The following is a 14,136-nucleotide window of genomic DNA, read 5'->3' on the forward strand; positions in this document are numbered from 1 at the left end:
TGGTGGTGGTGGAGTCATGGTGTGGGAAATATTTTCTTGGCACTCTTTGGGCCCCTTGGTACCAATTGAGCATCGTTGCAACGCCACAGCCTACCTGAGTATTGTTGCTGACCATGTCCATCCCTTTATGACCACAATGTACCCAACATCTGATGGCTACTTTCAGCAGGATAATGCGCCATGTCATAAAGCTGGAATCATCTCAGACTGGTTTCTTGAACATGACAATGAGTTCACTGTACTCAAATGGCCTCCACAGTCACCAGATCTCAATCCAATAGAGCATCTTTGGGATGTGGTGGAACGGGAGATTCGCATCATGGATGTGCAGCCGAAAAATCTGCGGCAACTGTGTGATGCCATCATGTCAATATGGACCAAAATCTCTGAGGAATGCTTCCAGCACCTTGTTGAATCTATGCCATGAAGAATTGAGGCAGTTCTGAAGACAAAAGGGGGTCCAACCCGTTACTAGCATGGTGTACCTAATAAACTGGCCGGTGAGTGTAGATTGTAATACAGATTGAAACATACTATACATATGTGGTACAAATATACATTTATTTTAAGTACCGTATTTTTTGGACTATAAGGCGCACAAAAAATCCTTTGATTTTCTCAGAAATCAAAGGTGCGCCTTATAGTCCAATGCACCTTATATATGAACCCTACTGACACCCTCATTGATCCTTATAATCAGGTGCGCCTTATAATCCGGGGCGCGTTATATATATGAACCCAGGCGTTTTAGCAGGCATTTATTGATGGCGCGCCTTATCCTCCGGTGCGTCTTATAGCCCGAAAAATACTGTAATAAATACATATTGGTTAAACAGAACGAAGTAGAGCATGGGATTCTCTTTGAATACATACACATCTATTATAGTTTGTGTGTCTACATATTTATACACATGCCTATATAATTATATAAGTCATTGGTGGTAGTGGCATAATTTGGGAGCGTAGTGGGAGTTAAAATACACTAGGCTCTGCACAGTTATGCAGAGCGCACACAAATCTTTATACTTTACTCGGCATGGGAACCAATGTGTCTTTTCTCCCAGCAAGGTTAATACATGTCCCATAAACCCCTGCAGGTGATTTACATATTACTTTTATAACATTTTTAAAAACTTAGGCTAGGTTCCAAGATTAGCAAAATAAAGATAAGGGAAAAGACAAACTTTCTATATGTTCTTTTGAATAGTTTAACCCCTTAACGCCGCAGCCCTTTTTCGTTTTTGTATTTTCATTTTTCACTCCCCACCTTCAAAAATCTGTAACTTTTTTCATTTTTCCATGTACAGAGCTGTGTGACGGCTTATTTTCTGCATAACAAATTGCACTTCAAAATGGTGGTATTTAAAATTCCATGCCGTGTACTGGGAAGCGGGAAAAAAATTCCAAATGCAGTGTAATTGGTAAAAAAACGCATTTGTGCCGTATTCTTGTGGGCTTGGATTTTGCGGATTTCACTGTACGCCTCAAATGACATGTCTACTTTATTCTTTGAGTCGGTACAATTACGGGGATAACAAATTTATATTTTATAATGTTTTCATACATTTAAAAAAATTAAAACCTCCTGTACAAAATTTTTGGGGGGGATTTTGCCATCTTCTGGCGCTAATAACTTTTTTATACTTTGGTGTACGGAGCTGTGGGTGGTGTCATTTTTTTGCAGATTTTGATGATGTTTACAATGTTATCATTTTTAGGACTATGCAACCTTTTGATCACTTTTTATAGAATTTTTAATTTTTTAAATGGCAAAAAAGTGCCATTTTCGACTTTGGGCGCAATTTTCCGCTACAGGGTTAAACACTGTGAAAAACAGTTATCATATTTTGATAGATCAGGCATTTTCGGACACGCCGATACCTAATGTGTTTATGATTTTTACTGTTTATTTATATCCGTTCTAGGGAGAGGGGTGATTAGGGGTTTTTAGGGTTTTTTATTATATTTTTTTAACTTTTTTTTTAATTTAAATTTTTACTATATTTCAGACTCCCTAGGGTACATTAACCCTAGGTTGTCTGTAAGATCCTATCATATACTGCCATACTACAGCTTTGCCGGCGGCGATCAGCCCGAAAAAACCCGCGATCAGTGCTGGCAGCGATCGCAGGTGTTACCGGTAAGCCTTTGCTGCAATATGCAGCAAAGATTTACCGGCTATGGAGAGGGCTCGGCCCGAAAGCCCTCTCCATGCAGGTGATGTAATACTACGTCACATGTCAGTAAGGGGTTAAATGGTGCAGTTTTGAAAAGCTATGATTTTTAGGAAATTTATGAAATTTATGCCTTACAAAGCACTTTCATAATGGCATTGCTCCCTAAAAAAATGGATTTTGAAATTTTATTAAAAGTTTGGAAAATTGCTTACAACCCTTCTAACAACCTCATAAGACAAAAGGATCATTTAAAAAGCTAAGCCAATATAAAGCAGACTCATCATTAATGTTAATAACTTAATTGGTCATGCACAAAATGTCAAATTTTAAAAAAAGCTATTTTTTTAAAAAATTTTAACCATATTCGCTTTGTTTTCATAAATAAGCGTAAAATTTATCATGCAATTTTTTTTTACCAACTTAAATTTCAATGTGAAAAAAATCACAAAAAGGGGCAGAAGTCAGATTTGTAAAATAGACCCTGGTCATTGAGCTGAAAAGAAGCATTGATGATAACGGGTTAAAGGGGTTGTCCGAGTTTAAAAAAAAAAAAATATGTGGCCGGGAGCGGGGTTACTAAAACAAAAAAGCTGTACTTACGGATACGGTGCCCTCCCGTATCCAGCGCTGCTGTCGCTCCGGTCCGGGGGCCATGTAAACAAACATGGCCGCCGGAGCAGCGCTGGACTCAGCTTCCGGCCGGCCGTGGCCGGGTACGCCTATCCGTCCCTATACACAGCATTGTGTATGGGGACCGGAAGGTTGTCGCATCCGGCCGGAAGCTGAATGCAGCGCTGCTCCGGCGGCCATGTTTGTTTACATGGCCCCCGGACCGGAGCGACAGCAGCGCTGGATACGGGAGGGCACCGGGAGGTAAGTACAGCTTTATTGTTTTAGTAACCCCGCTCCCGGCCACATATATATTTTTTTTTAAACTCGGACAACCCCTTTAAGGATAAAGGTTTACTTTTTTTTTTTTATAGCCACAGAGAGAACTTTAACAAGGCGATTTAGTTAACTAAACCACAGGTCCATAAGGTCCATAAAAAGTTGAACCACCTCTTTTCCAAAGATAGTTACTGTGACTGCTGTAGATGTTCAAGAGTTCAATCGCAAGCTATTAAAAGTGAAGAAGGACAGACACGATCCCTGACAAAGGAAGCCCAATAGCTTCATAAACACATAGGAAATTGGTTCTTCTCTGCCGCCCATAGCCAAGTGGTTACGTCACCAAAGCAGGAACGCGCGAACACTACTCTGCGGACACCCAAACGCAGCTACCAGCAGGGGCTCATTTGGATCCGTCCCAGCAAGGAGTGCATGCAAGCTCTACACTTCCGACTGGATTACAAGTAAGACTTATTGCATTATGATACTACTGAATTAGGTGAACAATTAGTTACAATTAGATATTTTGTAGATTGCAGCACCCCCACTATCCATCTGTGCCAGATTATGATTATCATTTTTTACTTTGAGTTCTGTTTCGCGATATGATACGCTGAAATAATGATCATTTGGAATGTGTAGTAAAGATGTATAATGCAGTATTCTAGCCATTTATTAAACAATTTACTGGAAAAGTAATACATGTTAGACACAATAAACACCATCCCTAAGTGGCATCTGTAGCTTCCAATATTTATACTGACAAACAAAATGCAGGATGCGGCATTTTTTTCCTGTTGTAAATAAAGCTTAAACGAAGGGAAACTTCCTAAAATGTAAGTCAGTGGGAAAGGATGGTACACAGAAAAGCTTCTGTTTACCACAAGTATTAAATGTCACTCTTTCTCTTCCATAACATAAAACAGTAATGGACAGCACTATATCAGTTAGTGGAGGTTTAAATGCAGAGACCAATCCCATAGTGTTTCACTGTTAAACAAGGTTAAAGAGAACCCGTCATGCAAAATAACCCCCCTAAACTAAATATATTTTCATAAACTGCCATTAGAAAGCATTGCCTCTATCCCTTCATTGTCCCTCTACATGCCTGTAAACCTAAGCAATGAGGTCCTAAAGCTGTATGCAAATGACCTGTGAAATGTCCAATGAAGCATTAGCATATTCAAGCTGTCCACTCTATTCATGAGTGGGAGGCACAGCCACACCCCCAGTGCTTGACTGACAGCCTGTATAATGATGTGAGGCTGTATAATGATGTGCTTCCTGGTGCTGGTGGCCACGCCCCCTGCAGCCTGTGTGTGCATGTGTGTGTGTGTATAGGAGAGATACAGCAGCTCCAGGCAGCCATGTTACAGCAGAACATGTCAGATTCATGTGTAGCTGATGTCTGTGTCTCTGTGTATTAGGAGGATGTAGCATGTCAGCAGATGACATACACACACTAGCCATGCTTTACTATACATTACACACAGACATGAGCAGGGGGAGGAGAGGGGAGGGATAACAGGGGTGACATCACTGCCTCTGACCATGTGACCAGCCTCATTTACATGATAAAAAATAGATGATTTTACAATGAATAATGTATGAAATAACTAGATAAAGGCTGGGATGGGATCCTTGTGAGCTGCTCCAACAGGTAGAGGTGCCAGGACTAGTGACAGAGACCTGATGACAGGTGTCCTTTAAAGACTTTGAAAGGAGTAACAGAGTTGAACTTTGCATCAACATGTAGCTTAAGGAAAAGGGATAGAGAATAGAGATGAGCGAGCACTAAAATACTCGAGTGCTTGTTACTCGAGTTGAACTTTGTCCGATGCTCGAATAACGAACCCCATTGAAGTCAATGGGAGACTCGAGCATTTTTCAAGGGGACAATAGCTCTGCACAGGGAAGCTTGGCCAAACACCTGGAAACCTCAGAAAAGGATGGAAACACCACGGAAATGGACAGGAAACAGCAGGGGCAGCATGCATGGATGCCTCTGAGGCTGCTTATTCACACCATTATTCCAAAAGTATGGGCAACAGCATGACGATGACAGAGTGACCAAATGAGGCAAAATAGCATCTAAAACACCCAATAATTGACCCTGACACTATAGGGGACGGCATGCGGAGGCAGAGGCAGGCTAGAGAGTGGCATGGCGACATACCCCAAATTGACTCAGGCTTCAAACCAATTAACAAAATTCCTTTTGGCGAGGATAACGTGTAGCACTGTACGTATCAGTATTTTGTCTGGTTAAGGTGGCAGAGGGGAACCAAAGGAGGTGAGCAAGAAGCGCTGAAATTATTTCCTATGTGAACAAAAGGTTGACGGTATATTTAGTCGATAACACAGCATGGTGGCGACATAGTGACCAAGTTCCATAACGTATCTGGTGAAACACCCGAAAAATGAGCCTGACACAGCTCGTTTGCTAAGGGGACGACTTTTGGAGGCAGCTATGGAGACGGCTTTTGGAGGCAGCTATGGAGACGGCTTTTGGAGGCAGCTATGGAGACGGCTTTTGGAGGCTACTATGGAGACGACGTGTGGAGGCTGCTATGGAGACGACGTGTGGAGGTTGCTATGGAGACGACGTGTGGAGGCTGCTATGGAGACGACGTGTGGAGGCTGCTATGGAGACGACGTGTGGAGGTTGCTATGGAGACGACGTGTGGAGGCTGCTATGGAGACGATGTGTGGAGGCTGCTATGGAGACGGCGTGTGGAGGCTGCTAAGGAGACGGCGTGTGGAGGCTGCTATGGAGACGGCGTGTGGAGGCATGTGGGGGGGGGACTCGCACTCATACAGCTTTGCATTCATTATCAAAATGAGTGATTTGGATAGTGCCTGTATGTGGCAGTCCAAAAAAGTTTTCAAACTAGAGGGGCGGGTAGGTGGCCCTCCAGAAAAATTAAATACATAGAGTACTACAGCTAGAGCCAGTTGGCCCTGGCAAAAAATAGCCAGTTTCCTCTGCTTTAGTGTACAAAGAGGAGGAGAAGGAGGAGAATGAGGAGGAGGTGTGCATACATTATTCAGGTTGAGCTGCTTTCACCTGGTGGAGAATGGAAATCATGAGAAATCCAGGCTTGATTCATCTTGATAAGCGTCAGCCTGTCAGTGCTGTCAGTCGACAGGTATGTACACTTATTGGTGATGATGCCACCAGCTGCACTGAAAACCCGCTCGGACAACACGCTAGCGGCAGGGCAGGAAAGAACCTCTAAGGCGGACAGATGTCCAGCTTTGAAACCCAGTAGTTGTAGGGAGCTGTGTAATCATTTAGGACAATGGCATGGTCAGCTATGTACTCCCTCAGCATCTTTCTGTAAAGATCAGCCCTACTCTGCCGAGACTGGGGACAGGTGACAGTGTCTTGCTGGGGTGACATAAAACTGGCAAAGGCCTTGTTAAGCGTACCCCTAACAGTGCTGGACAAGCAGCCTGCTCGCCTACTCTCCCTCGCTAATTGTCCCTCAGAAGTACGCCCTAGCTAGCACTGTCAGAAGGGTAATGCTGTTTCATCTTGTGCACCAAGGCCAGCTGGTATTCATGCATTCTCACACTCCTTTCCTCTACAGGGATGAGAGTGGAATGATTTTGATTGTACCGTGGCTCCAGGAGAGTGAATACCCAGCAATCGGTGCTGGAATAAAATCTTTGAATGCGAACGTGACGGGATAGGCAGTCTAACATGAAATCTGCCATATGAGCCAGAGTCCCAACGCGCAAGATTTCACTCCCCTCACTGGCCTGACTCTCCATTTCCTCCTCCTCCTCCTCCAACTCCTCTTCTTCTGCCCACACATACTGAACAGTTAAGGACTGAGCAATGCTCCCCTCTTCTGTCTCGCCAACATTCTCCTCCTCTTCCTCCTCATCCTCCTCCACCTCCTCCGATGAGAAACAGACCGGAGGGTGCTTTGGCTACAAGGGAATCTTCTTCCCCCGTATCTTGTGACGAGCGCAAAGTTTCCAACTCCATGCTGACCAGAGAGTTTTTCAACAGGCCAAGCAGCGGGATGGTGAGGCTGATGATGGCGGCATTGCCACTGACCATCTGTGTTGACTCCTCAAAGTTACTCAGCACCTGACAGATATCAGACATCCACGTCCACTCCTCATTGTAGACTTGAGGAAGCTGACTGACCTGACTACCAGCCTTGATGATGTATGGATGAGTATAGGGGTAGGTTTGGTTTTATGTCTTGAGGAAGCACTGAACTATGAGATTTAACACATGGGCCAGGCATGGCACATGTGTCAGTCTGCCGAGTTGCAGAGCCGCCACCAGGTTTACGGCCGTTGTCACACACAACCATGCCTGGCTTCAGGTTCAGCGGTGCCAGCCACAGATTGGTCTGCGCTGTGTTGCCCTGTAATAGCTGTTGGGCGTGTGCCTTTTATCACCTAGGCTCAGCAGTTTGAGCACCGCCTGCTGTCGCTTAGTGACGCCACTGCTGCTGTGCCTAGAGCTACCGACTGATGACGCCATGCCCACGGATGGTAATTTGGAGGAGGAGTGGGAAGAGGAGGAGGCATAGTAGGCCTGAGAGACCTGGACCGAGGTAGGCCCCACAATCCTCGGTGTCGGCAGTATATGAGCAGCCCCAGGGTCAGACTCAGTCCAAGCCTCCACCAAGTTAACCCAATGTGTCGTCAGCGATATATAGTGGCCCTGCCCGGCAGCATTCGTCCACATGTCCATGGTTAGGTGGACCTTGTCAGAAACGGCGTTGGTCCGGGCACGGATGATGTTTTCTGACACGTGCTGGTGCAGGGCTGGGACGGCACATCAGGAAAAGTAGTGGCGGCTGGGGACTGAATACCGAGGGGCGGCCACCGCCATGAGGTTGCGAAAGGCCTCGGTCTCTAGGCATCTTTAGTAATTTGGAGATGTGGACGTTGAGGGCTTGGGCGTGTGGGTGGGTGCAACTGTATTTCCTCTTGCCCTCCAGCGTCTGGGGTATAGAGAGCTGGACGCTGCCCATGGAGACATTGGTGGACGCTGTGGAGGATCATGGAGGTGCAGGTGTGCTTTTCGCCCGGGAGGTGTTTGTGCCGGGGTCCTGGGCAGGGGGCTGTCTAGCAGAGGCAGCAAATGACACAGGGGAAGGAGCAGTGGTGGACTTGGCCGGAGGTGAACGGCCATGGTTCCATTGAGTGGGGTGTTTAGCATTCATATGCCTTCGCATACTGGTGGTGGTTAAGATAGTAGTGGTGGAACCCCTGCTGATCCTGGTGTGGCACAGGTTGCACACCACGGTCTGTCAGTCATCCGGTGTTTCTTTAAAGAACCTCCAGCCTCCAGAAAATCTAGCCCTTGACACGGGAGCTTCACTACGTGAAACATTTGGCACCAGCTCTGGCCCTGCCTCTGTCTGGCCCCACTACTGCCTCTTCCAACCTGTTCTCGTATAGGACTCGCCTCCGTCTCACAAGCACTGTTTTCACCCAGCCTATCAACCCAGCTTGGGTCTTTCACCTTATCATCCTCCGATCCCTCAGTCTGCTCCCCCCTCAGACTTCCTGCCCTGACAACAACTTCACCACTGTCTGACAACTGTGTCTCCTCATCGTCCGATACCTCTTTACACACTTCTTCCACTACGTCAAGAAGGTCATCATGACCAACAGACTGCGACCGGTGGAAAACCTGGGCATCGGGAAAGAGCTCAGCAGCAACCTGGTTTGTGACTCTGGGAAGGGTCCAGAAAACTGTTCCTCAGAGTATGCCGCCTCAAATGGAAAATTTTGCTGGGAGGGAGCAGACTGGGGGGAAGGAGGTTGAGGAGCTGGAGGAGTGCTCACTTGGGTAACATGGGTGGACTGTGTGGAAGACTGACTGGTGGACAAATGGCTATAGAAGCATTGTCCGCAATCCACGACATCACCTGTTCACACTGTTCTGGCCTCAACAGTGCTCTACCACGAGTCCCAGTAACTTGAGACATGAAGCTAGGGAGTGTAGCTCTGCAGTGTTCCCCTGCTCCCTCATCAGCAGGTGGTGTCTCACCCCGCCCAGGACCTCTGACCTCTGACCCCTGCAGTAATTGGACGCCCTCGTCCTCTACTCCTAACCCTCGGGTTCAACATTTTCAAAATTAAGGTCTATTATATAGACAAAACAGAAAAATAAACTATAAATTTTTTTTGGGGGGGGGTTGTGGGTTTTTAATTTTTTAAAAAATTTTTTTGTGTTTTTTACATTTTGTTCTGTTTTTTTTTGTGTTTTTTTATAACAAAAATGTGCAGAAGAAATCAGACTGCAACCACAGAAGATAATTGCTATGGCTAGTTTCTAAACTACACTGACAACACACAAAAGGATTTTGTGCTGTGACTGAGTGTGTCACTTTAACTTTTGAAAAACGCTAATGTAGCCCTAACAAGGGCTTTTGGGTTCTTGGAGAATCACTCCTGCCTAACAGTAAGGTTCTTGGAGAATCACTCCTGCCTAACAGTAATCTACTAGCACCCTAACGCTATCCCTGACCAGCAACAGCTCTCTCCCTAACGGCATCCAGACAGAGAATGATCCGAGCAGCGCGGTCAGGGGCTAGTCTATTCCAGGGCCATCTGATCCGGCCAGCCAACTACTGCTATCTACATGTACGTGTACCACGTGATGCTGGGTGTACTGCAGAGTCTCCTGGCTTGTGATTGGCTCTGTTTCTGGCCGCCAAAAATCTAAACGCCACGAGATGACATTTTCTCGAGCAGGCGAAATACTCATCCATGCACCGAGCAGTTGCGAGTATGCTAATGCTCGAACGAGCATCAAGCTCGGACGGGTATGTTCGCTCATCTCTAATAGAGAATCTAGAGATAATGAGTGCATTCGTGTTCTGACATCTTCTCTTTCAGACAATCAAAAGTAGCAACATAGAAGTAGCAAGTTTAGGTTTAATTTTGATTCAGAAAATATTTTTATATTTTAAAGTAGTCAAGTAGTAGAATGAAAATAAATTACACAGTTTTTCAATGCCTTATTTATGAGCATACAGGGTTACCCATTTAGAGTGAAGACAGATGATGATTGGATAATCCCTTTGTTGCACTTAAAAAATGGAATGCTTCTGTTCGGCCATTGAGCCCATAAAAATGCATGTTTTTAATTTTATTTCAAAAGTTATACATGCCCGAACGGAAGCATTCCATTTCTACAAGATCGAGGCACCATTCAATCTTCATCATTTTTACCCTATATAGGTAACCCCAAAGCTATTACCAAGGGTCCATCTCCATGATTTGGGTGCTGAGAAAGTGAACGGACCAAAGCGTAGTGAGAGCTGTGCCTCCCTTGCATTACAAAATAAGGTGAACAGTCTTAAACATATGAGGAGCGCACTTTTCTTTTCTTTATTTCAGAGTTACAACTTAGTGTGGGCAAATATCTTTTAAATGTTTTTTTTTTCAAATTTAATGCAAATACTATTTAATGTATTAATGCCCACAACTGTGTGACTGATCCATTAAAATGTAGAGCATTAAAGTCCGAACTCTTTGTCATCACTCACAGACTAAAAAGTAAATGAGCATCTTTAAAAAAATGGATGATAGTTTGATACGTAATTTGAATTACATATTCAGGTATATCCTTCAGTTATTGGGATACAAACCCATTAGTAGTTGAACACACAGAACAGATGCAACTCTTTCCAGCGATTCTAAAGAAGTATAATCGAAAGACTTGTTTACTACGTTAGACCTGTTTAATACATTAAACCACTCCTTTGTCAAAAAGGGCAAACAAAGCATTCTTATGGAATTTGCAAATTAATTTTAAATATGAAAGCACTTCTATATTGAGAATGAAATAAATATTATTTTTAATATATATATGATCTTTATGATCTATGATCTTTATCATGCATAATTCTATTTACAATTCTGTTTTAAATTATATAACGCATTATTAAAGAATGAGTTTTAAAGTGCAGAGTATTATACTGCACCATTTTTGTCAAAAATGGTTTAATGCTGAATCACAAACCTGGCATAGTTTATCTTAGTCTAACATTTCCTAATAGTTGGCTCAGTTTTAGCCAGGAAGAAACAGCACATTCTGGTGCTACCTAGGCCATGCACATTTAACAGACTCCCCCCTCCCCTCAAGGAATTTTAATTTTCATGTAGTATAGTTTTAATTTTAAATGATAGACAGAATGATTAACATATCTGATTATTTTTGTAATTTATCTGTGCTCCATTAGAATCTTAAATCGGTTTATGTATCCAAACCTTATGTTTTCCAGAGAAATACAATGTTGAAAATAATAAATAAAACATTAAAAACATGTATATAAATTAAATTACCTCTTTGTTCCACTTCTAGAGTAGAGGATGCAAAAAAGAAAAGAAAAACGGTTATTATTCTTTGTACATTAACCTTTTGCAAATCATTAAGATCACTAAATATGGAAGCAACATTATTTTTTTTTGTAATAAAGAATTTACTATATCAATTATAAGTAGGTTTCAAATAAAAATTACCAAAGTCTATTCTTTTCTATAATCATTTATTCGTCATAAAAAAAACAAAGCTTTTTTTTTCTACTGGCCTCTATTAACATTTAGAACTTAAATCAGAATAAATAAGCAAACAGTAATCAATGGAACACTGACACCAAATGTTACCCTATTAAACTACTAGCCTCAGGGTATGTAATGTCCTTTCTAGATTTCCATCTTGTATGTGAAATCTCTCCTTTGTCTTTAAAAAATTTCTTCTGAATTCATAGTAAATGAGCAGAGAATAGTCATATTTAGTGGTTGCAGGGGGAGTGTCAGACACCCTTATTTTCTGTAGTACTAAGAAGGCAATTAAGTGGGCTATAAAATATTTGTTTTTATGTGGCCTTGTAAGGGCCTATTTTTGGCATTGTTTTCAGTTATGCAATTTTAAGTTGATTATGCCTTTTTATTGAAAATTTATTAACTTTTTTGTGGGGGGGGGGATTAGAAAAAACATAAATTCTGTCAGTGATTTTTTTTCCCTTTTTTTTGTGAAAAAAAAAAATTATATTTTATCAGTTATATTTTATCCTTATAGAGACCTGCTGCCCGTCTGCATGTTTTAAATCTTTTCCTTTTCCGCTTTTTCTTGCCCTTGTACACCCCTCCCGTTGCCACCTACTCACATTTGGCATAGATATATTTGTTCATTCAAAATTGTGAAGAATTATTGTGTTTTTTATACATTAATAAAGTGATATACTTGTAGTACTCAGCAGCCATCTAGTGGTTTGTTTTGTTAGGTGCAGCCTTAGGGATCGTGATGGTAATGAGTATAATTTGTTGAATATGTCTAGCAGAGGACATGTATTTGGTTTAATTAGCCAACCCCCTTAAGTATACAGCCAGCCAGCCCCCTCAAGTACACAGCAAGCCAACCAGCCCCCTTTAGTATATGGTCAGCCGCATAATAAGGTAAACTTAAATACTCACCTTCCAGAGCCCCCGATGCTCGTTGCAGCTTTCCGATGCTCGTCGCAGGTCCTCGTTGCAGGTCCATGCGATTTGTGGCGGGATAAGGGGCGGTTTGGGAATCACCGTCAGCCTATGGGGTGGGAGGGGCAATCCAGGGGAAGCAACGCCTCGGACCGCCCCCTCATGAATACACCCGACCGGTCTGCTGTTTTTATTGTACAGAGTCTGCTAGAATTATTATCATTTTGTCGAACATGTACTATACTGATTTTATGTAAAAGCCATTGTATTTGTAAGTACAATGGATTAAAGTGAACTTTATTTTAACCAGAAGGTATTACTCTATGTTTTAGAGCAGTGATGGCAAACCTTTTACAGACCGAGTGCCCAAACTAATACAAAAAACCCACTTATATTTCACTAAGTGCCAACATGGTATTTTAAGCAGTAACTTATTGCTACATGTTCTTCCACATCTTTCAATCGTATCAGTCCCTGAGGCCACCAATACAGTTGAAAGAAGGACGGCAAATTCAGACTATCATTGCAGCTTCTCTGTAGAAAAAGAATGGTGGGTCCAGCAGGATGACTTTCAAAGATAATGCAGCCCTGCCCACACCTTCTCACTTTTCCCACCATTCCAAACAGCCAATGAAGTGTTGCTTTAAAATAGCGCTAAAAGCAGCATCTCTTTAGTCGCCTGGGACTGCAGGAAGATTTGTTGGATTTGTTCCTGTCTCGTGACCTCTGTCTGTGCTGTGATGGCCTGAGTGCCACCTCTGGCACCCGTGCCATAGGTTCGCCACCAATCGTTTAGAGTGATGATCTCTGGTTGAGAAATGTATCATATAAAGAGGTTGTTTTTGGAGTTGTCTGCATGAGTGTCTACCCACTCCAAAGAGTTTTTACTTGTGGAATTGCCTTTCCTTTCCGGTCTCAAGTAAAGAGGAAAAGAAAGCTCTCTGGTTGCAGCCTTAAATGTATGTGAAAAAAAATGTTTGTGATTATGTTTGTTTATTAGTGTTGTGAGAAAGTGAGAGTTGTCATGTGGGAGAACCGCTATCTGTCCTACAGGCAGATAAAAGTTACATGATAAAAGTCCTGGATTTGTCTGCAGTAACCCAAGGGTTAATGCAGACGGAGTAGTCTGTTTGGTCTATGTTGGCCTAGCTAGCATAGACACCAGTAATGTCAGTACTGGGCCTGCTTATTATGGAGTAGGGATAGGCTGGTAATGGGACACCTACTCCATATGGGCTTCTGTCCTGGGTTTCTGTATAGCCCACAGGTGCAGGTCATAAGTCTCGTTAGAGCCTTATTTAGACTGAGTTCACAGAGCAAATGTAACTGAGTGCCTCCTGAGATTCTGCTGGCCAAGAGCGTGTGCCTGGCAGACAGGTACATGTATAGTTAGGAGCTGTTATTGTATTAGGCAGTGCCCAGCCAGGCAAGGTTTATTTTGTATGTGCCTAAGCCAAGACTGAATTTGTGTTTTGACAGTGAAGTGTGAATAAAACACCTGATTTGGACTTTAACTCTGCATGTCTCCCTGCTTCCTGCACTACTTCAAGGTATCTACCAGAGCAATTCCCCACAGTGTCCATTGGGTTTACCAGTCCACAGCCTT

General features: G+C 43.1%; 1 protein-coding gene across 12 annotated transcripts in view; it reads right to left on the reverse strand.

The window, feature by feature from the left end:
• ADGRL3 (adhesion G protein-coupled receptor L3) overlaps nucleotides 1-14,136 on the reverse strand; it is a 1,100,912-nt gene that overhangs the window by 848,942 nt on the left and 237,834 nt on the right. For all 12 annotated transcript variants that reach the window (XM_072113828.1, XM_072113827.1, XM_072113826.1 and 9 more), the window contains one exon: nucleotides 11,397-11,411. In XM_072113828.1, coding sequence (XP_071969929.1) covers nucleotides 11,397-11,411 — 15 coding nt within the window. The remainder of the gene's footprint in view (nucleotides 1-11,396; nucleotides 11,412-14,136) is intronic.

This window comes from Engystomops pustulosus, chromosome 1 (assembly GCF_040894005.1).
Source record: "Engystomops pustulosus chromosome 1, aEngPut4.maternal, whole genome shotgun sequence".
Lineage (NCBI taxonomy): Eukaryota > Metazoa > Chordata > Amphibia > Anura > Leptodactylidae > Engystomops > Engystomops pustulosus.